Below are 22,325 nucleotides of genomic sequence, written 5' to 3'. Positions count from 1 at the left end.
CCAGGTCGGTTCCTGGCCAGGCTGTGGGTCCCCTTGGGGCCCCCTGGACTGGCCCACTCAGTCCAGCATGGCGGTGTCACGCCTGCCCGCCTGCACCTCGTGCCCCGACTGGCCAGCCCGAGGCCTTCCTGCTGTGCATCAGACCCTGCTCAGGCTCCGAGCCGGGCAGCCTCCAGTTTGAGGTTGCCATGACGACAAGTTGCCAGGTTGGAGGGCCCAGCACTGACTTAGGCTGGCTCGAACCGGTCTGAGCTGGCTCCAGCAGGGAGGAGCCCAAGGAGTGCTGGTTGGGGATTTGTCCCCAGCTGACCCTGCTGCTGAGTCTGGGGGTGTCCCGCCTCAGGGGCCCAGGAGGCTCACCTGGAGGTCTCCATATGCTATGACTCCGTCTGCAGAGGCCATGGGCCCGACGGAGGGGGCTGGCTCTGGACCATGGGGCCGGTTGGGGCTGGAGTGCTGGGTCCTATCCACCCTGCTGTCCCCAGACCCGAAGGGCTCTAGCATCTGTCAGGAGGTCGTTTTCCCTGAGCTCCAGCAGCAAATGAATGTCGCAGGGCTCAGGCTGGTCACTGTCCCCCCAGGCCTCTGCCCTTCCAGGTGACCCTTCCACCCCTCCTTCCAGGATGCCCTTCTGAGGAGAGGGGCCTGCTCCGTGCTCATGCTGCCCACCCCTCCAAGGGGGTCTTGCCTTTGAGAAAGGAATCTGGAGCCCCCAGAGCCGGCGACAAGGGCACCTCAGCCCCCAGTTGTGCAGAGAATGATGCTGGTGGAGGAGCTGCGTGCTCGGCCCACTCCCAGCTCTGCCTCCTGAGATGGCCCGCCCTTTGCCCCCTGGGCCCTTCACAAAGGGGTGAGTGCAGGAGGCGCCCTTGCTGGTAGGTGGCCCCTGGCACACTCACCCATGAGCCACCACCTGACGGGGAGGCCCAATGGACAGACAACTGATGGCGCTCTGTGGCCAGGTTGCCCTGGTCTCACAAAGAATTGCAAAGCCCTGTCTGGCCCTCACACTCCCCTGGGTCCCACACAAACCTCAGGTCTGAGGCCCGAGAGCACCCCAGCCTGGCGCAGGCCCCACCTGTCAGCTGCTAGCTACAGGACTCTCCCTGAGCTTCCCACTGCACCCCAGGAGCCAGCATCTCAGGCCAGGGACCAGACCTGGGCCAGACCCCCTCCCACCTGGAGCGGCCTCTGCAGGCAGAACCACCCAGGATGGTGAAGGCCATGGGACAGGGTCCTCAGTCCTCAGGGTCCTCCAGCCCGGGGCAGGCGGGGACCCTGGCCCAAGTCCCTGGGTTCTGCCCCCACGGCTCCGTGGCCCGCCCCCTTCCCTGCCTCTGACCTGACAGCTGCTGGGGGCCCGGAGGGCGGTGGGAGGAGCCCGCTGCCAAGAGGCTGTGCCTGCAATTCCAAGGGCTGCCGCCAGGGGGCGCGAATCGCGCGTCACGAAAACCGTGGGCCTCCCCGAGCCGTCCCCGCACCTCCCGTGGGTGGACCCTGTCTCCCTGCGCTTCGGCAGAAATCACAGTGTTTGTTCAGAGCCTGGTGTTTTCCTCCCGGCCCTAAGGAGGAAAAGCCACTCCCCCTGCCTGCCAGATCCTTTCCTGCCCAAAGCTACCCAGTGTGCACCCCACCTCTCGCAGGCCAGCCCTGACCCCTCTAGGCAGGGTGTCTTGTGCCCTATCCCGCTGTGACATGGGCGCCCGCGCTGCCCCCTCACCGCCCGCCAAGCACGGCTCCGCCCGCTGTCGGGGTCTGGGGCAGAGGGCCACGGTGACGCCTTCAGAGCCAGGTCTGGGCCACAGGCACCACCGTGGGGCGGCCCGCCTCCTTCCCGGCTGTGGGGTCACACAAGGATGGGTTTCCACCCCCAGCCTATGGAGGCGGAAACAGTCCCTGAAGGAAAGAGCCTGTCCCCAAGTCCCTGGAGGTCGAGGCGGATGGAGGCCGCAGTTCCCACCCCCGTCGGCTGGAGGAGGGCGCAGCTGACGCTAACAAGCATCGGCTCCGCGAGACCCCCCGCTGAGGGGTGGGCGCAGGCGCTATCTCCATTTTACCAGTGAGGCAAACTAAGGCCCAGGCAGCGCGGGGAGTGGGGATGGAAGGGGGATGGGCCGACTTCAGTCTCAGAACAGATCGGGAGAATAAAGGGGTCGGCTAGGAATGGGACCATCGCTCCCTCCCGGGGAAGTGTTTGTGGAGGGAAGCCCTGGGGGTTATCCTTTCCTGGGGAAGCTGAGGCCCAAGGCTAAGTCCTGGACAAACCCTTTCCCCCCTCTGGGCCTCAGTTTCCCTATCTGTAAGAGAGGGTGGTGAGGTCTCTGGGGGCCCTCTGCCCCAACAGGCTTCAGTATTCCTCTTAGGGCTGGTTCCTCTGCTCAATGCCACCGGTGCCCAGCCCCTCAGGGCCTGGGACAGGGGTGGGAGCAGGGGCCCCCTCCCAGGCAGCTGCCCCTCCTAACTTCCTGTTTACAGCAGCTGCCGAGTCTCATCTCTTCACCCCAAAGCCATTACGATCACCATGGCAACCAGGCCTGTGTTTGTGCCAACAGGTTGGCAGAACCTGACGCAAGACTGCGGGGCTGGGGGCATCAGCTCTGAGATCCTGGCTCAAAGCCTGCCAGCCCCCAGGGAAGGACATCAGCCCCCACCCCGATTCCCGTCCCCTGCAGAAAGAAGCCAAGGGGCAGCTATGGCACCAGGTCCAGGTCCCCTCCCCTGTCGCCTGACTCATCTCTGTCCCAAGCAGTTTCCTGACATCCCCACCCCCATCTGCCTGGCTGTGCTGGGTCAGAATGGAAGCAGGGCCTGGGGGCAGAGCTTCTAAGAGGACCCACTCCGCCGTGCTGCACTTCTGTCCCCCAACCCTGCATTCTACCCCCCCTACCCTGCATTCTGTCCCACCCCATCCTGCATTATATCCCCCACCCTGCATTCTGTCCCCGGACCCTGCAGTGCTGTCTCCCCTCTACCCCAGTGGCTCTGGGGCTTGTCCTGCACAGAGACACCGGCTGCATGGATATGAGTGAGTCTGGATCTAAAAGCTGCGACAGGTGGTGGCCCCATCAGAGCAGTGTCTCCCCATCCTAGGGTGAGGGGAGAAGCACCTGGGTCTCCCTGGGCTAGGGAAGCTGGGCCATGCTTCCCCCCGCTCCCGCCAAGTAATGGGCAGTGCTGGGGAATGACAGGGGAGTTGTTTCCAGAGGGGGGGCCTCCCTGCATGGAGCTGCTCTGGAATCCTTTTCCTCCAGCCTTTAGCCCTCCACTCAGCTCAGCTGACCCCTGGCCTCCCCGGAGTGAACCATCCTTGTTTCCGGGCCTGAGCTGGAGTGGGTTCCAGGCCTTTCTGTTCCCCACGCTGCCTGGAGCCCCGCCATTAGAGGTGAAGTCCTTTGTGGTGAAAGCTCCAAATCCCAGTCTGATCCCCCGAGTGTGTGGTGCTCTGAGGACCCAGCAGGACCAGCCAAAGGCAGGGCCAGGATCCAAGGACCCTGTGCCCCTCAGACAGGCCCAGAACCTCAGAGCCGCGCCCACAGTTCTGCACGTGTGTTGCCAGGACCCCAGGCCCACCAGGAGCTTGTTAGAAATGCAGATGGTCAATCTCTGCCCAGACTTTGGCAATCAGCGGGTCTGGGGCTGCCCAGCCATCTGTTTTAACAAGCTCTCCAGCTGGCCACTGTGCAGTGCACCACTCGAATCCAGAACACTGCGATGGAGATTGAGGGGGGCACTGGCCCAGAGAGGGGGCCACGAGGGTGGGCTGGCAAGAGCCCAGGCCAGGGTGCAGCCCAGGCCTGGGGGTTCCAGCTGGCTGTGGCCTGGCACGTGGCACAACGTGGGCGTCGGGGCCCTCCCCTAGGCCATGGGCATGATCACCTCAACAGGTGGTCAGGGTTGTCTGGAGGTCCTGGGTTGATGTCTGCAGAACCCCCTCACCCGAGTGTGGACTATCCCCTCTGAGAAGAGGGAGCAGTTAGGCCTGCAGTGGCACAGTCCCCAGACCCAGGCCGACTCCAGGTTGATGCTGGGGACAGTGCTGGGCTGGGAGGGCCACTCCCAAGACGGCTGCGCAGCCCTCCAGAAAAGTCTGCGCTGCGTGCCGGGCATGTCTTGCTGGTTTCGGTGACTCTGGCTTCTCTGGGGCCCCGGGGAGGGGGTCCTGACGCAGAGGGGAGCCTGCTCCCTGCTCGACACCCACCTGTGGGTGGACTGACAGCTCCGCGCCTCCCCCCCGGGGGAGGGGGCTCCCTGTCCAGGCCCCGGGGGCGCAGGGACCTTCGCCTGCCCCCTGGGCGTTGGGGACGCGGGGGCGGGGCGGGGGCGGAGCGAGCAGCCCAGGCCCCGCCCCCGCGCCCCCCGCCCGCCGCTGCGCTCGGCCCCCAGCGCTCAGTCGTCTGCGCGCGCTGCTGCGAGCGGTCGGGCTGCCTCGGCGTCCCCCGAGCCGTGCCGAGCGCGGCGCCCCGAGGAGCCCCGTCCCCGCGCCCTCGCGGCCCGGTCCCCGGTGAGTGCCGCGGGCTCCCGCCCCGCGCCGTCGAAGCTCTGCCCGGTCGGCCCCCTTCGGCCGCCGCCACCTCGCGCCGGGTCGGGCTCCTGCGCCGCCTCCGCCGGGACCCCTGGGGGGCGCGGGCAGGCCCCCGAGGCGCAGGGTGGCGGGAGGTCGCGAAGACGCACCCTGGGCCCCAGGGAAACTGAGGCGGGCGCGAGCTCGGAGGAGCGGGTCTGGGGGCGTTTCTCTTTCTGCCCGCGCCTGGCGCCCGCCGCGGACCGTCCCCTAGAAGCGCAGGAGCGGGCGGGGCGCGGGGGACAGGGGACAGGACGCCAACGACCTCCATTCCCCACTGCCCGGGCCGCCGAGCGCGTCCAGAGCCGGCCCGGGGATGCGCAGGGGGACCCCGCTCCGACCACGGCGTCCCTACCCCGGCGGAGGCCGCAGGTGGCGCGGGGCCGAGGACCCCAGGGCCACCCGCGGGGGGGAAGACGCCCCCGGCGTCCGGTCCCTCCCACCCTCCCGCCGGTCCTCGCAGGACCCCAGCCTCACTGAAGTCCCCGGTCGTGCAAGCCCCGCACCTCCCTTCACCTGTCTGGAGGGGATGTTAAAAAAAATACACACTCACCGGACCGGCTTCCAGACTGCCCCGGACCACCCGCCCACCAATGGGGGCAAGACCCCGACAGAACTGGGGGGCCCCCTGAGGCTCACTGAGAAGAGGGGGGACGGGAGGGAGGGGCGAGGGGATGTCGGGGAGAGAAGTGGGATGGAGGGACGTCGCGGTAGAGACAGGTGGGTGAGACGGCTCGGAGCGGGCTGGGCTGGCGGGTGGGAGGGGCATCGGAGCAAGAACTTACAGGAGCAATTTCATTTTTCCTGCGTTCGTTCTAGAAGCATCTGGTTAGCCATTTACAGCTGGTCTCAGGCTTCACAGAGTGCTAGGTCGGCCTACAGAGCTGGTTAAAATAAAGATTCCCAGGCCCCTCCCCAGGGATGAGGTTGGGTTGAGCCCCCCGGGGAGGAGCATTTGTAATGGTCACTGTGCGCAACGGAGCACTGACTGGGGAGTCAGTGAGGCCACAGAGAAGACAGCTGGAAACCCAGTAGGAGAGTGAAGACGGCCATGTGTGGGGGGCAGGGGGCGTGCCCAAGTCAGTGGGCCACTTGCCGCACACCCAGGCCAGCACCAGGGACCCCTACCCCCAAGTCCCCAGGGGCCAAATTCCCATAGGAAGCACCCCATCACTCTGAAGGTGTCTGTTCACTCCCACGGTGGCCAGCCAGCTGCTGGGGACACTGACTAGGGAGACACGTCTGGTTCTCTGGTTAAGCTCTGCTGCCCCCAGACTCACCTGCTTCGGTGCCACCTGAGCCCCCAAGTAGACCAGCAGGAGGTTGTTGGCTTAGAGTGCTGGGTTTGAGTCCTGGCTCTGGGCAGGTCACCCCAGCCCTGGGCTGTGAAATGGGCCAGTAACATCTGCTTTGCAGAGCTGCCATTTCCCATGCAACCTGGACCTCGGGGACAGCCCTGGAACGAGGCAGGCCTGTCCGTTTCTGCTCGACCCTGGTGCTGGCTTGGCATCAGCGCCTTGGCTGGCCTCACTTTGCTCATTGGACAAACGGGAGCTGTGATTCTGGTCCTGGTGGCCAGGCATGAGCAGGGATGGCGATGGAGAGCTCAGGAAGGAGTCCCATCGGGGCCCATCAGACAGCGGGGGGGTCCTCTGCCGCCCTGTGCCCACTTCGCTCCTGCCCCCTGCGGGCTGAGGGCCTCCGGCAGCCAGTGCGTGCTTCCTGGGGGTCGGCCACAGGCCCACTGTTGGTGACAGCTCTGGGTGTGGTGCCGGCTGGCTGAGGGGCCGGGCTGTTGGGGGCAGCAAGGTCATCAGCTGCCCAGGCAGCCCAGGATTTCCAGGGGGAACTGGAGGAGTTTCTGGGACCCCAGGATGTGCCATCTCTCCTGGACACCTGTGCCCAGACACCACGGCTGCCCCCATCCTGGCAACAGCCTGAGGGAGGGCACAGGAGGTGCCGCTCAGCAGAGGGGAAGGCCAGCCCACCTGGACCCCAGGACTTGGGACATCCCAGGGGCTCAGTGATTGCACACCAGAGCCGGGGAGACCTGGACTCCATCCCAGGCCTCCTGCTGGCTCTGTGGCCTTGGACAGGTCCCTAACCCCAGGCCTCAGTTTCCCTGTCCGGATGAGTGGAGCAGAGCAGCTCCCCCTCTCTGGGGCTGGTCTGAGGATCATCAGGAGGGGTGCCCCCCACCTGGAACATTTTGTTCACTCAAAGACACCCTCAGTCCCTGCAGCTCAGGTCCCTTGGCTCCTGCGTCACATTTGTCTCTGGGACTGTGAGCCCCTGTAGCCCCTGTCGCATGCAGACGCAACTGGCGGTTGCCCTGGCAACAGCTCAGTTGGCGGCTGCTCCCCTGGCTTTGGGGGGCTGCGGGGGGAGCGGCCTCTTCCGCTCAGCTATGGAGGGGAAGGGGGGACCCGTGACGACCGGCCCCCTGGGGACCTCAGGGCTGGCTGCAGGGGCACCAGCTTCTGGAAGCGCATGCCCAAGCTGCGGAGCCCCCATCTTTGGGGGGAGGCACTGACACGTGTGAAGGAGAGGGGGCTGATTTCTGGGATCTCGAGCTCTGCCCCCACAGGGGGATGCACCACTCGCCCTTATTGTCCCCAGCACTCGGGTCTGGCCAGGTGAGAGCACATCTGCTGGCTCCATAGGACCAGGGTTGGAGCATCAGGAAGCAGGATGGGGTGCTGTCTGGGGTGGTGGCCTGAGCTGGGAGTGGGTACAGACCAAGGCCAGCAGCCCTGGACCACTGAGAGACAGACAGACAGACACAGCTGAGAGCAGGGGTCTGGTTCACTCAACAAAGTCTCTTTAGGACCACAACGTGCCAGGCGTGCCCCGGGCCCCAGCTCTCCTGGCAGAGCCTAAGGTTTGGAGAAAGAGGCAGTAGAGGTTAAACGGGGACTGCCCCCAACACGGGTGTGACCTCTGAGCAGCGGGCATGGCCTGGGGAGCTGGCCCGGGCACACCGGCCAGAGGCGGCTCTGACCTGGCCCTCCCGCCACTCACTGCCCCGGAGATCCAGGCGAGTAGAGTTGGATCTGGCTGAGTCCCTGTTTTCTATTTTGTCAAATGAAGATGACAGTTGCCTCTGTTGGCAAATGAGCATCAGCTAGGAAGGGGCCCCTGAGTGCAAATGCCCCCATGGGGCATAGTCGGGGGCATGATGTGTCCTGTACCCCAGAAGCCACAAGCCTGGGGAGGGAGCCCGGGGGTGCACCGAGTGGCAGAGGTGCCCTTTCCCCTGTAGTCTTAACCGGGAGAGTGAGGAGACCACACAGGGGTTTCGGGGGCAGCTCAGGGCCCGAGGCTGTTGCATGACGCAGGGAGAAGTGGGTGCTTGGGCCTGGGCATGCGGTGGTACAGGCGGGCTCGAGGGCCTGCAGCCGCTTAGTTGTCATCCTGCCCTTCCTTCTGGGGTCTTCAGGGGACAGTGAGTCCATGTGGAGGAGACATGCAGGTGTGACAGCGAGCCGGCCTTCCTCCCTGAGCCAGGCTGGCTGGGCTAGGGGAGACTGGAAACAGCCGTGAGTACGAGCCAAGACATTCCAGGGGACTCCCAGGGCCTTGCCACCTGGACAGGAAGGTGTCCTGTTACTCATAGGTGCCCACTGCTGGGGTCACCGGCTCCAGCCCCTCCCCGGACTGCAGACTTGCTCAGTCTGAGCCCTGCCCTGCTGCACACAGATTCTGGCCACACCACAGGACGACAGGACTGAGGTGGCTTCAGCGGGTGCGTGGGCAGGGGGCTCCTGGGCCCAGGCTCTATTCCTCCCTTTGGCAGAGAGCCCCGCTGTCCCAGCCGAGACATCTGGGCTGCTGCAAGCAGGATGCTCACAGTGGCTCGGTTGCCATGGCAACACGGGGGTCTGGGAGTGGGAGCTGTGGCCCCCACCCCAGCACTTTCCAGAAGGGCAGGACTTGCTCCATGGCTCATTTCTACTGATTGCGGGGAGCAGGCTCTGCTCGGGGGGCAGCCCACGGGGTGAGGATAGGGTATTGATCTGGCTGTGCTTGGAGGGTAAGGACCCCCAGTGAGTCCTCTCATGCATCTTGGCCACGTGGGCTGAAGGCCTGGTTGCAGGGAAGCCCCAGGTGTGGTGGCTGCGGCTCCACTGGCCGTGCCCACTGGCCTCTTCTTGCCCAGGCCCTTCTCCAGGACATCTCCGGGGTTCTGGCTAGGGCTTGCCTCCTCCAGGGCCTTTGCCTGCCCTGGCCCAGAGTAGCCTGTGGGTGCTGAGTGAGACAGTTTCTCCCACATCTTGGTCCCCCGAGCGAAGCCCCCAGGAGACAGAGGCACTCCCTGTCGCATTGTCCTAAGATCCCAGGGACACGGCCAGGGTCCCAGCCCTGGATGGATAGGGGGTGGGAGTGTGGAAGAACTGCCCCCCCCAGTGAAATCCAGCAGCTCCCAGCGATGGAGCAAGGACTGTGCCCAGCACTACTATCACCTCTTACAGCCCTGTCCCATCCCCAGAGCTACCCTGCAGGGGTCTCCCATTTTGCAGATGAGGACACAAAGGCTAAGAGAGACCAAGCAACTTGCCCAGGCCACCAGCAGGAGTTCTCATGGCCCCTTGGGTACCCAGCACAGTCCAGGGTTGGGGGTGGGCTCCCGGGCCTCTGCTGTCCCCACCCCCGCCTCTGGTGGCCTTGATGGTGCCAGGTGCCCCTCCACCAGCCACTGCTCCCTCGGAGGCGCTCCTCCTCCTGCACCACGGGCAGTCCCATCAGGAGGCTGTTCCGGCCCGTCAGGAATGCGGCTTCTTCTGTGGGTTTTTGCTTAATTCAGTAATTGCTCGATGTAGCACCTGACGTGACTACTGGGGACAGTGTGGCAGTGCCACTGACCGAATGAACGAGTGGAAACTGGAGGCCCCGGCTGTGCTCTCTACCCACAGGTCGCCCGCCATGTCCACCCTGCTGGACATCAAGAGCAGTGTGCTCAGGCAGGTGCAGGTGTGCCCGTCCTTCCGCCGGAGGACCGAGGAGGAGCCGGGGAGCACCAGCGCCGACCCTCAGGAGCCCCCCACAGGGGCCTGGTGGGTGCCCACGGCCCCACCCCACACAGTCATCCTCACTGGACCTCACACACCAGCTGCCCCAGCACAGGCCCCCAGGAGAGCCCAGGAGGGCCCAAACCCCAGGCCAGGGGGTGCACTGTGCCCGTCATACTACACCCCAGCCGTGCAGAGACCCAGGAGGCCCCCCTTGGTCGTGTGGGCTGGTTGCTGGTCCCGGGCAGGGGCTGGTGCGTGCTGTGAGCCATGAGCTTCCAGGAGCATCAGCTGACCTCCAGCCTGGCCTTTCCCACAGGAAACCTGGGGATGGCGTGGAGTTCTTCTCCCAGATGCGCCGCATCCTGAAGAAGGGGGAAGGCAGACAGGGCCTGCCGTGCCCCGAGGTGAGGACAGGGCTCGGGCCTGCTGACCGCATGGGGGCACCGTGCCAGGCCTCCCCAGAGCCTTCCCCCTCTGCCTCCAGCCTCCGCCCCTCGACTCCCTCCCTCCCTGGAGCAATCCCTGCCTGCTGGCCTTGGATCCTGGGGGGGCAGCCAGGATCCCTACCCTCGGAGGCCCTCACCCCAGTGCCCTCCTCACAGGTCCTCTTGCGCAGCGGCTCACCAGCCCCCGCTGAGCCCGTGGATCCCAACCGTGGCCTGAGAGCCCTGACCCAGGAGGAGGTGAGGGGCACAGGGTCTGGCCCCAGGGAGGGGCTGTGAACATGTCTACTGTGTGCTGGGCCCAGGGTCTGGGGATAGGTGGATAGCAAAGGTGGCAGGAGTGGATGGCTCAGGCCTCCCATGGAAGTGAGTAAGGAGCGGAGGTCAGACGTGAGGAGGGGCCCCCAGTGGAGGGCATGGCAGGTGTAAAGGTACTGAGGCAGAGTCTGGGCTCTGCCAGTGAGGGGGGCTGCTGAAGGCTGGGGGCTGGGCATGCAGGGGGTGGACACAAGCAGGCTGAGACCCCTCTGTGGCCAGGGCTGAAGGGAGACAGGGCGGGGTGGCCTGGACTCAGGTGTGCTCCCCACCCGACCCACAGGTGCAGATGCTCTATGAGGAAGCCCTGTACACGGTCCTTCACCGCGCAGGAACCATGGGCCCTGAGCAGGTGAACGACCAGGAGGCCCTACTGAGCTACCTTCAGCAGGTGAGCCCTGTCAGCCCCGCCCACCCTGCTGGCCAGGCCTGCCCCGCTCTGAGGATTGAGACCACTGCCCACCCCTGACCCACTCCTGTACCTGCTGACATTCTCATTACCCGAACAGCACACACACACACAGATGTGCGTGCAGGCAGACACGCACACACAGGCTGACAGGCACACCCAGAATGATGGAGCGATGGACAGACACACACAGAGAAGGGTAGAAAGAAGGACAAACCAAGGGATGGACACTCAGGAGGAAGGATGGATGCACAGACATACCTTTCCTCTTCACCTGTGTTCTCCCCCGACCCGCGAGGTTTGCGACCAGGCATCCCTGCCTGGGGCCATCCCTGAGGTCCCCGGGATGATGGCCAGCCCCGCCTCAGCGGTCACCTGGGCCCTCACACCTGCCTGCCCTGCACAGGTGTTCAGCACCAGCCCCGAAGAGCATGCTGAGGCCATTGAGCGCGTGAAGAAGGCCAAGGTGAGGCTGCTGCCCACCCAAGCAGACACTGACCTGCCGCAGTGCCCTTGGCCAGGGGTGAAGGGGTGAAGCGGGCACAGGGCAGGGCCCTGTCATGTCCATGCTGAGCCCTGGGAGGTCCCTCGGCACCCCTCTGCCTGCAGGCCCCTACGTACGCCCTGAAAGTTTCCGTCATGCGTGCCAAGAACCTGCTGGCCAAAGACCCCAATGGTGAGTGGGGACCAGCCGGGACCTTGGCCGCACCCAGGCCTTGTGGCCATGGAGGGATGGAGGGCCTGGGGTCAGAGGCTGAAGCACCCACCGTGTCCCAGGCTTCAGTGACCCATACTGCATGCTGGGCATCCTGCCGGCCTCGGGCACCCCGCGGGAGCCGGGCTCGCACAAGGAGCAGCGCTTCAGCTTCCGCAAGGGCAGCAAGCGTGGCGGCCCACTGCCAGCCAAGTGCATCCAGGTCACCGAAGTCAAGAGCAGCACCCTGAACCCTGTCTGGAAGGAGCACTTCCTCTTGTAAGGTCCCTCGCCCAGCTGGGCAGCAGAGTGGTCAGGCATGGGGCTGCTTGCAGGGCCAGAGCTGGTCCTGGGGCTGCATGCAGATGGCTGTGACCTGAGAGTGACAGCTCACAGCTGTCCCTGGTCTTAGTGACTGCCCCAGGGAAATGAGGGGGGCTGGTCATATGCCCACTTTCCAGAGGAGGAAACTGAGGCTCTGAGAGGGGCATCATGCCCCCATGGCCACACAGTCCAGATTCAAACCTGGGCAGCCTGTCTCCAAAGCAGGAGCTCATGACCCCTCCCTGTGGCTCTGGAAGTTGTCCCTGCCCCAGCCCTGGACTGAGGACCACCCCGAACCCTCATGGGCATCACTCTGTTCTCCTTATAGTGAGATCGAGGATGTCAGCACGGACCAGCTCCACCTGGACATCTGGTATTGGCCTCTGTGCCCTGTAGGGCTGGGGGTGTGGGCGTCTCTGGTCTGGGGGGAGTGGGGGGTGTACTCAGGGCTGGACTGGGCTCCAGGCAAGCCAGGCCCCCCCCTCTTGTCCCGACCCCCAGGGACCATGATGATGACGTGTCCCTGGTGGAAGCGTGCAGGAAGCTGAATGAAGTCATTGGCCTGAAGGGCATGAGCAGGTATGTCAGGTGGGACCCTTGTGCCCCTCAGACCCTGCACCAGCAGCTTGGCCTCGGGGGCCAGTGAGTGGTGGCTGGCTCCCCAGGGACCACAGACATGATGCCCATCCTGCTCTGCCCAGGTATTTCAAACAGATTGTCAAGTCAGCCCGTGCAAATGGGACAGCAGGGCCCACGGAGGACCATACCGATGACTTCCTTGGGTGCCTCAACATACCCATCAGGGTGAGTGGGCACAGGGGCTTCACTCATGCAACCTCTGCTGGTTGCACCACCCTCTTGGGGGACTGCCCATGGCTGTGTCTTGTGATCCCCCAAGAGTCTCCCATCCTTCTTGGGCTTGGGGGGCCACCGTGCTGGGTGGGGGGGCAGGATATCTTCCCAGGGCTTCCTGTGTCCAGGCATGCTGAGCACTCACTGTGTGCTGGTCACACGTGTTCAAGGGGGAGAGGAGGCCTGTGTTCTCCCAGTTCCCGGAGGGTCTGTGGGAGGAAGAGGGAGGAGGACTTGTGTGACCCCCCTTCCTCCAGGAGGTGCCTGTGGCTGGCGAGGACCGCTGGTTCAAGCTGGAACCGCGCTCCAGTGCCTCCCGCGTGCAGGGCGACTGCCAGCTGGTCCTCAAGCTCATCACCACGCAGGTGGGGAGCCTCAGGGACCCCACCCTGCACCCCCTGCCCTGCACCCCCACCCGTGGGCTGGGGCAGAGCTGGTGATGGGCGGTCTCTGCGTTCCAGAGGGACACAGCCATGAGCCAGCGCGGGCGGTCAGGCTTCCTGTCCTACCTGCTGCTGCTCAGCCGTCTGCTGCAGTTCGAGCACCGAACTGACGAGGTAGCGGTGTCCCCAGAGACCCGGGGGCGGCCAGGCGTGGCCTAGGGAAGGCGACCGGGGAGGCCGGAGATCGGGGCTGGGAGGGGATGGGGGTCTTCTGTCTCCACCCACGTTCGGCCTCTTCCCCAGCCCAACTCGAGCAGCTGGCGCGGCGAGCTCAGCGGACCTGCGGCCACCGTGCTGTGCCTGCACGGCGCGCAGAGCAACCTGTCGGCCCTGCAGCTGGCGGTGCTGTGAGTGGGCGGGGCCGCGAGGGCGTGGTGTGGGGAGAGGCGGTGCTGTGATTGGGGGGCAAGGGAAGGGGGCGGTGCTGCCGGTGGGCGGGACTGAGTGGGTGTGACCCCTAGCGGGCAGGGCACTAGGGCGAGGCCGGGGAGGGAGTGGTGCGCTGTGTGGGCGGGGCCCTATAAGGGGAGGGGCGGTGAGTGGGCGGGGCCTGGCAAGGTATGAGGCTGCGAGTGGGCGGGGTTCTGGAAGGGGCGGGGTGTCTAGTGGGCGGGACCGCGATTTGGGCAGGTGGGTCTTTGAGCGGATGGGGCCGCGAGGGGGCGGGGTGGGAGCTGGAGGCTCACGCCGGGCCACTTGGGGGACACGGTCTTGGGGGACCGGACATGACGCCGCTGTCCCAATCGTGGGCCGGGCCCCCACAGGCACTGGCAGGTCAGCAGCCGCCACCATCAGACCCGGACCCTGGACTACGGCTACCTGCTGGGGCTGCTGGAGGACATGCAGGCGCACTGGGAGGAGTCGGCCTCGCTGCCCCAGGAGCAGGTGGGCTCGGCCGCGTTGCTGAAAATGCCGTTCCTGGAGGGTGTGCCGTGGGCCTGCTCGGGCTGGGCAGACAGTGAGGGGCCGAGTTCTGCCCTGGCGGGAGCACGGCCTGGGAAGTCGATATGGAGTTAAACGGGTGAGAGAGGCTGTGCACCTGGGTCAGCAGAGCAACAGAGAAGAGTGGGGCAGAGGAAACAGTTGTGGTGCCGTGCAAAGGGCAGAGCCTTGAGGACGGGCTGGCCCCGCCAGGGGAGGGCGCTGAGGGATCAGCTCTGAAGGGCCCTGTCCCCCCAGGAAGAGAGCCTGGCCGACAGCTTCTCCGCCTTCTCTGAGTTTGGGCTGCGGCTGCTGCGCCAGCTCCGAGACTACTTCCCTGCCACCAACAGCACGGCCGTCTACCGCCTGGAGCTGCTGCTGAAGTGGGTGCAGCCGTGCATGGGGTCGGGGTAGGGGACCGGGTGGGGCAGCCTCCATCAGCAGGCGGCCCCTCACCCAGGTGTCTTGGCAAGCTGCAGCTCTTCCAGCCTGCCTTTGAGATCTGCCCGTTCGAGACGGAGCTCAACATGGACATCGCTGCTGCCCTGAAGGTGTGTCTAGGAGCCTGGTCTTGGCTAATTGTCCAGCCCCTGCCCTGCATCCCACAGCTGCCCTGCCCCCATGCCATGCCCCACTCCTGCCCCTGCCCCGTCCACTGGCCCTGGCTTGCTGTACTGCACACTTCATTGCCCTTCCTCCCTTCCACCACGCTGCCCTGGTGGTTTGCCTTGCAGAGAGGCAACCGGGAATGGTACGACAGGCTCCTGAACAGCAAGAGTCCTCGTGAGCAGGTGCCGCTCAGGGCCATGGCCACAGGGGAGGGGAGGCAGGTGGCAGGTGAGTGCAGGCCAAAAGGTCAGTGTGAACCGGGCTTCCTTGCAGCCGGGGCCGCAGCGCCTTGTGGGGCTGGTCGAGCTGGCTGACGCCGTCTACGAGGACCTGCAGTCCTGCTACGGCATCTACGCCAGCCTCTTCCACAGGTGGGCCCGGGCTCTCCCTGCTGCCCCTGCACCCAGCCCTTCAAGTGCTGCCGCCGGGTGGGGGTGGGGACGAGCAGGTGTCTGAGGTGTGTCCTTTGCAGCATTGTCAAGGTCGACTTCTTCACCCTCACCTTCCGGCAGCTGGAGCGCCTGGTGAGGAGGGGGCAGTGGGGAGAGGCCCCCTGACTGGGAAGGGGCCTGGGTTTCCTTGTTGGCGTCGGCCTGACTCAATCCTCCTGGGCAGGTGGCTGAGGAGGCATGGGTGTTGACAGAGGAGCTGAGTCCCAAGATGACCCTGGAGGTGGCCTCAGGGCTCTTCGAGCTCTACCTGACCTTGGCAGACATCCAGTGCTTCTGGAGCAGCATCCCGGGCCGGTGGGTACCCTGCCCCACCTGTCCCCCTGCCCCTTCTGGCACCGTCCCCACTTGTCTCCCCCACCTTACCCTTCCTCCAAATGTCCCCCTCCCCCCTGCCCCACCTGTTCCCCCCTCGTCCACTTGTCCTCCTCCCCCACCTGCCCCCAGCCCCCCTGCCCCATCTGGTCCCCTCCCCACCTGTCTCCTCCACCTTTCCCCTCCCCCACCTGTCCCCACCCCATCTGTCCCCTTCCCCTAGCTGCCCTCCTGCACCACCTGTCTCCTTCCTTCCCCTTATTTCTCTCCCCCACTTGTCCCCTTTCCCCCCCATCCTCCCACCCCACCTGTCCTCCAGCTCCCTCTAGGAGGGCCCTTTGAGGCAGGCTCTGTCGGGTTCCCCCTTAGTTCAAGAACCTGGGACGTGCTGGCTTAAGGTGTCTGAGTCTGAGAGCTCTGACTGGCCTTCTGTCCTAGGGACAGCCGCTCCCTGGCGCTGGCTGGCATCCACGCCCCATTCCTGCCCGCTGTGAAGCTTTGGCTGCAGGTGCTGCGGGACCAGACCAAGTGGAGGCTTCAGGGAGCTGTGGACGTGGACACAGTAAGTGAGCACCCAGGCCTGAGGGTGCTGGGGTCATTGGGCCCCCCCAGCAACCCAGGCCTCCTCCTGCCTTCCTAGTTGGAGCCCATGGATGCCTCCTCCAAGCACAGCAGCTCCGCAGCCACTGCAAGCCTCTGCTTCAGCCACATCCAAGAGCTGTGGGCCCGCCTGGCGTGGCCGGACCCTTCCCAGGCCCAGGGGCTGGGCACCCAGCTCAGCCAGGTGCGTTGGCTGTGGGGTGGGGAGTAGGGCCCAGGAGGAGATCGGGGTCCAGAGGGCAGCAGGGCGGGCGGACACGGTCCATGGCTCCCAAGTCCCCATCTCCCACTCCAGGACTTGTGTGAGGCTGCCCTCTTCTACACCCAGCTGCTGCGGAAGAAGGTGGACGCTCAGCCCGGGGCTGCAGGCGAGGCAGTGAGCGAGCCGGTGAGCGGGCTGGCGGGCAGGCGGGAGAGGGCAGGAGGACACCACAGGACCGCCAACCCACCCATGTCCGGCGCACCTCCCCAGCTCTGTGTGGTCCTCAACAACGTGGAACTCCTGCGCAAAGCTGCCGGGCAGGCGCTGCGGGGTCTGGCGTGGCCAGAGGGGGCCGCAGGCCTCGAGGGGGTGCTCCCACGCCCCCTGCTCAGCTGCATGCAGGCCCTGGACGAGGACCTGCAGCAGGAGGCCCACACTGTGACGGCGCACCTGACCTCCAAGGTGGGCAGGGAGGGGGGTGGGGGACCTGGCTGCCCCCACAGCCCCACAGTGCTGAGCGCTGCCTCCCTCAGACGGTGGGTGACATCAGGAAGTACGTGCAGCACATCAGCCTCTCGCCCGACTCCATCCAGAACGACGAGGTGCGCGCCTGGCCGGCCGAGGGCTCCGCATGGTGGGGGGGGTGTGCTTGTGGGGTGGGGGCCCAGGCACAGTCCGGCCCTGAGGACCCTGTCCATAGGCCGTGGCCCCACTCATGAAGTACCTGGACGAGAAGCTGGCCCTGCTGAACGCTTCGCTGGTGAAGGAGAACCTGAGCAGGTACGGTCCAGGATGGGTGGAGCAGGGCCGGCCTGTGGACTGCTCACAGACGCTGAGTGTCCCCGCAGAGCGCTGGAGGCCCTCTGGGAGCTGCTGCTGCAGGCCATTCTGCAGGCACTAGGTGCAAACCGCGACGTCTCTGCCGACTTCTACGGCCGCTTCCACTTCACGCTGGAGGTAGGGCCACCTGGAGCCCTCCCTGCTGCAGCTCTGGGCCCTCTCCCCGCTGGCCAGGGCGACAAGGCTGCTGACCCTCCCCGTTCCCCTGTTGCCCGTCTACTTGGATGCCTGGCCTTCCCAGCCTGGACAGCTTCTCCTCTGGGGATCCACCCAGGCCGTAGTTCCTCCCTGGAGCCCTGGGCCACCTGTTAAAACAGCGGTCTGGCCTTGGGTCCTGGGGGTTTCTGAGGTGCTCCAGGGGTGACAAGTGGCTCTGCCCTGGGCTCCTGGGAGCTGCTCAAGGCTTCATCTGTCTCCGCCCACTGTCCCCGCCCTGACATCTCTTCCTTCTCCCTGTGCCCCAGGCCCTGGTCAGTGTTTTCCACGCCGAGGGTCAAGGTCTGCCCCTGGAGAGCCTAAGGGATGGAAGCTACAAGGTGAGGCCTGGCCCCAAGGGTATCTGATGGAGGGAAGGGGAGGCGTGGACAGCGGGGACCTGAGTTCAGCCACTGGCCATGTGTGACCTGGGGCTGTGAGGAGTCAGCCCCCACCGGCCGCTGCCCGCAGAGGCTGGAGGAGGAGCTGCGCCTGCACAAGTGCTCCACTCGCGAGTGCATCGAGCAGTATTACCTGGACAAGCTCAAGCAGGTAGCGCACCCGCCCGGGGTGGGCACGCAGCCCCGCCCCTGGACGTCCCTGAGCCCCGCTCACTGGGCCACGGGCCTTTCCACAGAAGTCCCTGGAGCAGAACCGGTTCGGGCGCCTGAGTGTCCGCTGCCACTACGAGGCAGCTGAGCAGCGGCTCGCGGTGGAGGTGCTGCACGCCGCTGACCTGCTCCCCTTGGACGCCAACGGTGAGGGAGAGGGCTGTGGCGGGGTGGGGGCCGCCGCGGCAGACAGTGCAGTCTGCTCACTGCCACTGCTGGGTCCCCCAGGCCTGAGCGACCCCTTTGTGATTGTGGAGCTGGGCCCTCCACACCTCTTCCCGCTGGTCCGCAGCCAGAGGACCCAGGTCAAGAGCCGGACGCTGCATCCCGTGTACGACGAGCTCTTCTACTTGTGAGTGTCCCGCCCTGCCCAGCCCACCCCGAGCGAGTGGGGTGCAGGGCTCTGGGTGACCGCCTTCCACCTGCAGCTCTGTGCCTGCAGAGGCGTGCCGCCGCCGTGGCGCCTGCGTGCTGTTCACAGTCATGGACCACGACTGGCTGTCCACCAACGACTTTGCTGGGGAGGCGGCCCTTGGCCTGGGCAGCATTGGCGGCGTCGCGCGGCCCCCAGTGGGAGGGAGCGTGAGGGCCGGGCAGCCCATCACCCTGCACCTGCGTCGGCCCAGAGCCCAGGGTGAGTGACGGGGGGTGGGGTGGGGGTGGGGGGGAGTGGGGCCACTGGATGTCCAGGCCTGATGCCCACCCCGCCCTCTCGCAGTGAGGTCTGCACTGCGGATGCTTGAGGGCCGTGCCAACAAGGAGGCACAGGAGTTTGTCAAGAGACTCAAGGAGCTGGAGAAGTGCATGGAGGCAGATCCCTGAGCACCCCCGTGGCCGCCAGCCCCAGGCCCTCCTCAAGTCGCTGTGGTGTTTTTTAGCCCTGTGGTCAGCTTTGTGCAGCCAGGGCTCGCGGCGCCCCTTGCCCTGCTGCGTGGCATGCATGCTGTGGCTGGACCCCCCAGCCCGTCTGCCTGGCTGTGTCTGTGTGGTGTGTGCTGTGAACCCCTTGGGCCCAGCAAGCCTCGCCCCACCCTGGATCTAGGCGGCTGATTCAGTGGGGCCTGGCCAGCACCTGCCCCCGCTGGACGCAGAGCAGAGTGGGCCTGGCCACCAGGTGAGCTTCCCCACCTGCTCCCTCGGGTTCCAGACATGGCACAAGGCTGCTGGTCTTAGAGCAGCATTCTCAGTGGGGTGGCTCTGCTCCCCAGGGGACAATAGGCCATGCCTGGGGACATTTTTGGTGGTCATCACTGGAGGTGAAGGCAATACTACTGGCCCCAGTGGGTAGAGGCCAGGGATGCTTCTTGACATCCTGCAGTGAACCAGATGGCACCCTCCCCCCAAGAAAGAATGGTCCAGCCCCAGTGTCACCAGTGCTACAGAGGAGACCATGTCTTAGATGAAGCTCTGTCCGCTCTCTCTCCTGGGGGCAGGGGAGGCGGGCAAGGCCTCACTAGGCAGAGAAGCAGGAAAGCCTGAGTTTGAGTCGAGAAACAGCTCCCAGAGCCCTAGGTGGAAGGAGAGGGTGAGCATCCACAGGGTTCCCACCCTCTCCTGGCGCCAGAATCCTCCACCCACAGGGCCTGCCGAGGGGAGGTTTGCTAAGTGCTACATCAGTCTCCAGTCCCCACCTGGCTCCTGGGCCCAGGAGAAGGTCCCCTCGGCTCACTCTGTGAGCCTGGGGATGTCGCCCGAAGCTGGTGTGTCAGTGTAAGGGACCGTACAGACTGGTTGGCTGTCCGACTTCTCCTTTCGCGTACACACACGTGCCCACACAAGAGCTACTCCGTGGCCTGCCATCCCCACAGCCCAGACCCTTCCAGGCAGGGTCTGCCTCACCAGAGGCGGAGAGTCCCCCAAACCCTCAGGCCAAGTGCGAAGAAACAGAGGCTCACACTGGGGTCTCCTTGGTCTGCAGCTTCATTGGCAGGGCTCCGAGGCAGGACCCAGAGCCAGGCCATGTTAGAAGTGCTGGGAGAGAACCTGGACAGAGTCCAGTCCTGCTGGCAGCTGCAAGGGGCCAAGGCCACCAGGCCTGCCTGTGTTCCCACGAGTTCTGCCGCCATCTCTAGATTTCCTTATCACTCTGCCTCGAAAAATACACGTGTCCGCAACCTTCAGTCTCTCTGCCGTTTCTTGATTCCTTTCCAAACCTCTGTGGGGGCCCGGGCCTCAGCCCCTCGCTCTGGAGTCCCCTCCTTTTCGGAGCAGCTGCTGCTTCCTTCTTGCTCAGGATCAGGCCCATGTTCCTCAGGCTCATCCTCACTGTCACCGTCACTGTCACCACTGTCCATGGGCAGCCTGGGGGTGGTGGTGGGAGAGTATGTTCACTAAAGATGTCATCCCTGCCAGCTCACCCATAAAAGCTCCAAAGCTGAGGATAGAGTCCTCCCATTCTGTGTACTTGAAACCAAAACCTCTCCAGTGGCATGTCCAGATTCCCTTGTTCACGGTCAGAAAACCACCATGTGTTGTTTAGGACACTGCCCCCCGCAGCAGGAGGGGCTGAGGCCAGAGGCCGAGGAGAGCCCTGGGTCTGGGCTGTCACGACTGGGAAGCTCAAGGACCTACCGGGTGCCAGCCACGGGCCTGTTGGGGTTTGCAAACTCTCTCCCTGAATCCACGTCAAAGGGATCTGAGCGGAGAGAGCCAAGAGAAAAGTACCTGTAGGTAAGCTTACAGCAGAACCGAGTGTCCCCCAAGCTGTGGCAGGAAGGACCCCCCTGGGTTTCTCAAAAGGAAGTGGCAGGCCTGAAGGGTCCTGACTCCCACCTAGGGGCTCGCATCCATGCCAGGCCTCACCAATTTCCTCCTCCTCGGGGTGCTCCTTGGCGTGGACCAGGAACTCCTGCTCTGCCTGCAGCACCTCCTCGGGGCTGGTGCAGGCTGCGTACTTGTCCAGGAGCTGGCGGTTCAGGTCTAGGAAGCCCTTGCCCCACTTGAACTTCCGCAGCAAAATAACAGCAAGGTCTGAGAAGCCTGTTGGTGCGGGAACAGGCAACCCAAGGATGACGGCGATCTCTCCTGTCGCCCTCACTGCTGGGAGGTGCTGCTGCCCCGGGAACTGCGAGTCCCTGCCAGACACCATCCTAGAGTCCAGACAGCCCAGGCCCCCTCACCAGCTTCTGCCTCCGCAGCCCACTAAGTCCCTCTCCCCAAGTCTCACAGGACCGCCCTTCTGGGCCTCTATGTGGACTCTAAGTCCTGAGGATGAGCTGAGGGGTGACGGAGGGCTCTAGGGCAGTGGTGCCATGACAAGGAGGAGCCAAATACAAGCGCTTGTGGGCCACTGTTCATTCTCCTCCACCTCAACCTCACAGGCCGAGGGCTTAAGTGGGAGTTGGGATCAAAACCCTGGCCTGTCTATCTTGACCACCTCCCCACATACCCTCACATTACTCCTAGGACTTGCCAGCAGAAAACACACTGCTGGGAGCAGAGCCAGACCTCCAGGCTGCCAGGCCCCGACACTCACCCAGGATGCAGAAGGTGGCCGCAAAAGCCTCCACGCAGGACAGTTTGCAGGGCCGGCCATAGTTCACAGGGTTGGCGGCCACCAGGTGGGGCAGCAGCCGCAGGTGGCCCCCCCGCATCTTCCCAAATGGTGTCTCATCCAGTCTGGCCCAGGAGCAGTCGATGACAGCGACCCCAGATTGTGCCACTAGCTGTCTGCCAGGAGCAGAGAAGGGCTAGGTTCCGGGTTGATATGTCCTTGGAGGCTGGCCTCACTGGGGATACAAGGGCATCATTCCCCTACCGCCAAACACCCCCCCAAGCGCCCTCATGGCCCAAACTTTCCAGACAGCTGGGGAGGGGGAAAGCGTTCCTGGAGCAGGCTCATTTATTCACTCAACAAACGTTTATTGAGGTCTGCTGTATACTGGGCTCTACGCTAGGCAATAGAGACGAACTAAACAAATAAGTACGAATAGATGAGCCCTAGAAAGAATGATGCGCTACAGCCGAGGGCTTATTAAGACGGGAGCGTCCAGGAAGGCCCCCCGCCCCCTTCTTCCGTCCCCGGGCCTCTCGCGCCTACCTGTCCGCAGGGGACACGTACTGGGAGGCCATGGGGCTGAGCACGAGGCCACCGAACCTGTGGCCCAGGCGCAGGCAGCGCACCAGGCCCAGGCGGGCCAGCTTGCGGCCGGTGCAGCGCCGGGGGTCGCAGTGGCCCAGCTCCCACATGGCCAGCGCGCAGGGCAGCCGCGGCGGGCCCCAGCTGTCCTCGTCCTCGTCCGCCTCTGGCTCCACGGCCGCTGCACCGGGGCAGAGAAGGGCACTCGGCCTCAGTGGGCCGGTCTCTGGCATCCGACCTCCAGCCCGGCCCCGACCCCGGTCACGCCCCACTCACCACGCAGCGCGGCGCCCACCTCCTCCGCGAAGGCCTCCAGGGAGCGGCCCGCAGGGCGCCGAGCGCGGCCGCCTTCAGCTCCGGCCCCGCGCGCAACCTTCCTGCGGCCCATGGCTCCGGGTCCCTTCCGCGGGCCGCCGGGGCGCCCGGGCTTCTGCGCCTGCGCCGGGCGCCAC

General features: G+C 65.2%; 2 protein-coding genes across 8 annotated transcripts; one reads left to right on the top strand and one right to left on the bottom strand.

Annotated features, from left to right (window-relative positions):
* The first annotated feature begins 4,384 nt into the window (after positions 1–4,384).
* On the top strand, positions 4,385–19,850 carry BAIAP3 (BAI1 associated protein 3). Of its 6 annotated transcripts, none has more exons than XM_070485264.1 (35): positions 4,385–4,501; positions 9,475–9,615; positions 9,890–9,977; positions 10,176–10,256; positions 10,615–10,722; positions 11,147–11,206; positions 11,350–11,416; positions 11,518–11,713; positions 12,087–12,131; positions 12,260–12,337; positions 12,460–12,562; positions 12,868–12,975; positions 13,072–13,167; positions 13,297–13,400; positions 13,818–13,938; positions 14,233–14,357; positions 14,435–14,525; positions 14,709–14,765; positions 14,857–14,954; positions 15,056–15,107; positions 15,199–15,329; positions 15,792–15,909; positions 15,988–16,131; positions 16,243–16,335; positions 16,420–16,611; positions 16,683–16,751; positions 16,850–16,929; positions 16,998–17,106; positions 17,454–17,525; positions 17,656–17,736; positions 17,822–17,942; positions 18,024–18,147; positions 18,224–18,429; positions 18,514–18,909; positions 19,714–19,850. In XM_070485264.1, the coding sequence occupies exons 2-34, from the start codon at positions 9,485–9,487 to the stop codon at positions 18,615–18,617; spliced, it is 3,453 nt and encodes a 1,150-aa protein (XP_070341365.1). In that variant the 5' UTR covers positions 4,385–4,501; positions 9,475–9,484; the 3' UTR covers positions 18,618–18,909; positions 19,714–19,850. The 6 variants fall into 6 exon arrangements, with proteins under 6 accessions (XP_070341365.1, XP_070341366.1, XP_044603615.1 ...); XM_070485265.1 differs by having other exon boundaries at positions 15,786–15,909; positions 16,276–16,335; XM_044747680.2 differs by having other exon boundaries at positions 15,786–15,909.
* Positions 19,698–22,321, bottom strand: TSR3 (TSR3 ribosome maturation factor). Of its 2 annotated transcripts, none has more exons than XM_014848917.3 (6): positions 22,150–22,321; positions 21,835–22,054; positions 21,271–21,464; positions 20,598–20,774; positions 20,367–20,430; positions 19,698–20,096 (listed from the first exon to the last, which is right to left on the bottom strand). In XM_014848917.3, exons 1-6 carry the CDS (start codon positions 22,259–22,261, stop codon positions 19,913–19,915), a joined length of 951 nt encoding a protein of 316 aa, XP_014704403.3. In that variant the 5' UTR covers positions 22,262–22,321; the 3' UTR covers positions 19,698–19,912. The 2 variants fall into 2 exon arrangements, with proteins under 2 accessions (XP_014704403.3, XP_014704404.3); XM_014848918.3 differs by having other exon boundaries at positions 21,856–22,054; positions 22,150–22,317.
* Between the last annotated feature and the right edge of the window lie 4 nt (positions 22,322–22,325).

This window comes from Equus asinus, chromosome 14, assembly GCF_041296235.1.
Source record: "Equus asinus isolate D_3611 breed Donkey chromosome 14, EquAss-T2T_v2, whole genome shotgun sequence".
NCBI classification, from domain to species: Eukaryota; Metazoa; Chordata; class Mammalia; order Perissodactyla; family Equidae; genus Equus; species Equus asinus.
The sequence above is the reverse complement of the archived record's forward strand: the minus strand, read 5'-3'. Positions and strand labels throughout refer to the sequence as shown.

What these genes read in the sequence shown, in the direction of transcription:
- TSR3 (XM_014848917.3), bottom strand. Translation starts at nt 22,261, where the DNA reads ATGGGCCGCAGGAAGGTTGCGCGCGGGGCCGGAGCTGAAGGCGGCCGC. An exon ending in GGTGGGCGCCGCGCTGCGTG is followed by an intron (nt 22,055 to 22,149) that starts GTGAGTGGGGCG and finishes GCCCCGGTGCAG; the next exon opens with CGGCCGTGGAGCCAGAGGCG. An exon ending in TACGTGTCCCCTGCGGACAG is followed by an intron (nt 21,465 to 21,834) that starts GTAGGCGCGAGA and finishes TGCTCCTGGCAG; the next exon opens with ACAGCTAGTGGCACAATCTG.
- BAIAP3 (XM_044747678.2), top strand. Translation starts at nt 9,485, where the DNA reads ATGTCCACCCTGCTGGACATCAAGAGCAGTGTGCTCAGGCAGGTGCAG. An exon ending in TCGAGCACCGAACTGACGAG is followed by an intron (nt 13,168 to 13,296) that starts GTAGCGGTGTCC and finishes CCTCTTCCCCAG; the next exon opens with CCCAACTCGAGCAGCTGGCG. An exon ending in ACATCGCTGCTGCCCTGAAG is followed by an intron (nt 14,526 to 14,708) that starts GTGTGTCTAGGA and finishes TTTGCCTTGCAG; the next exon opens with AGAGGCAACCGGGAATGGTA.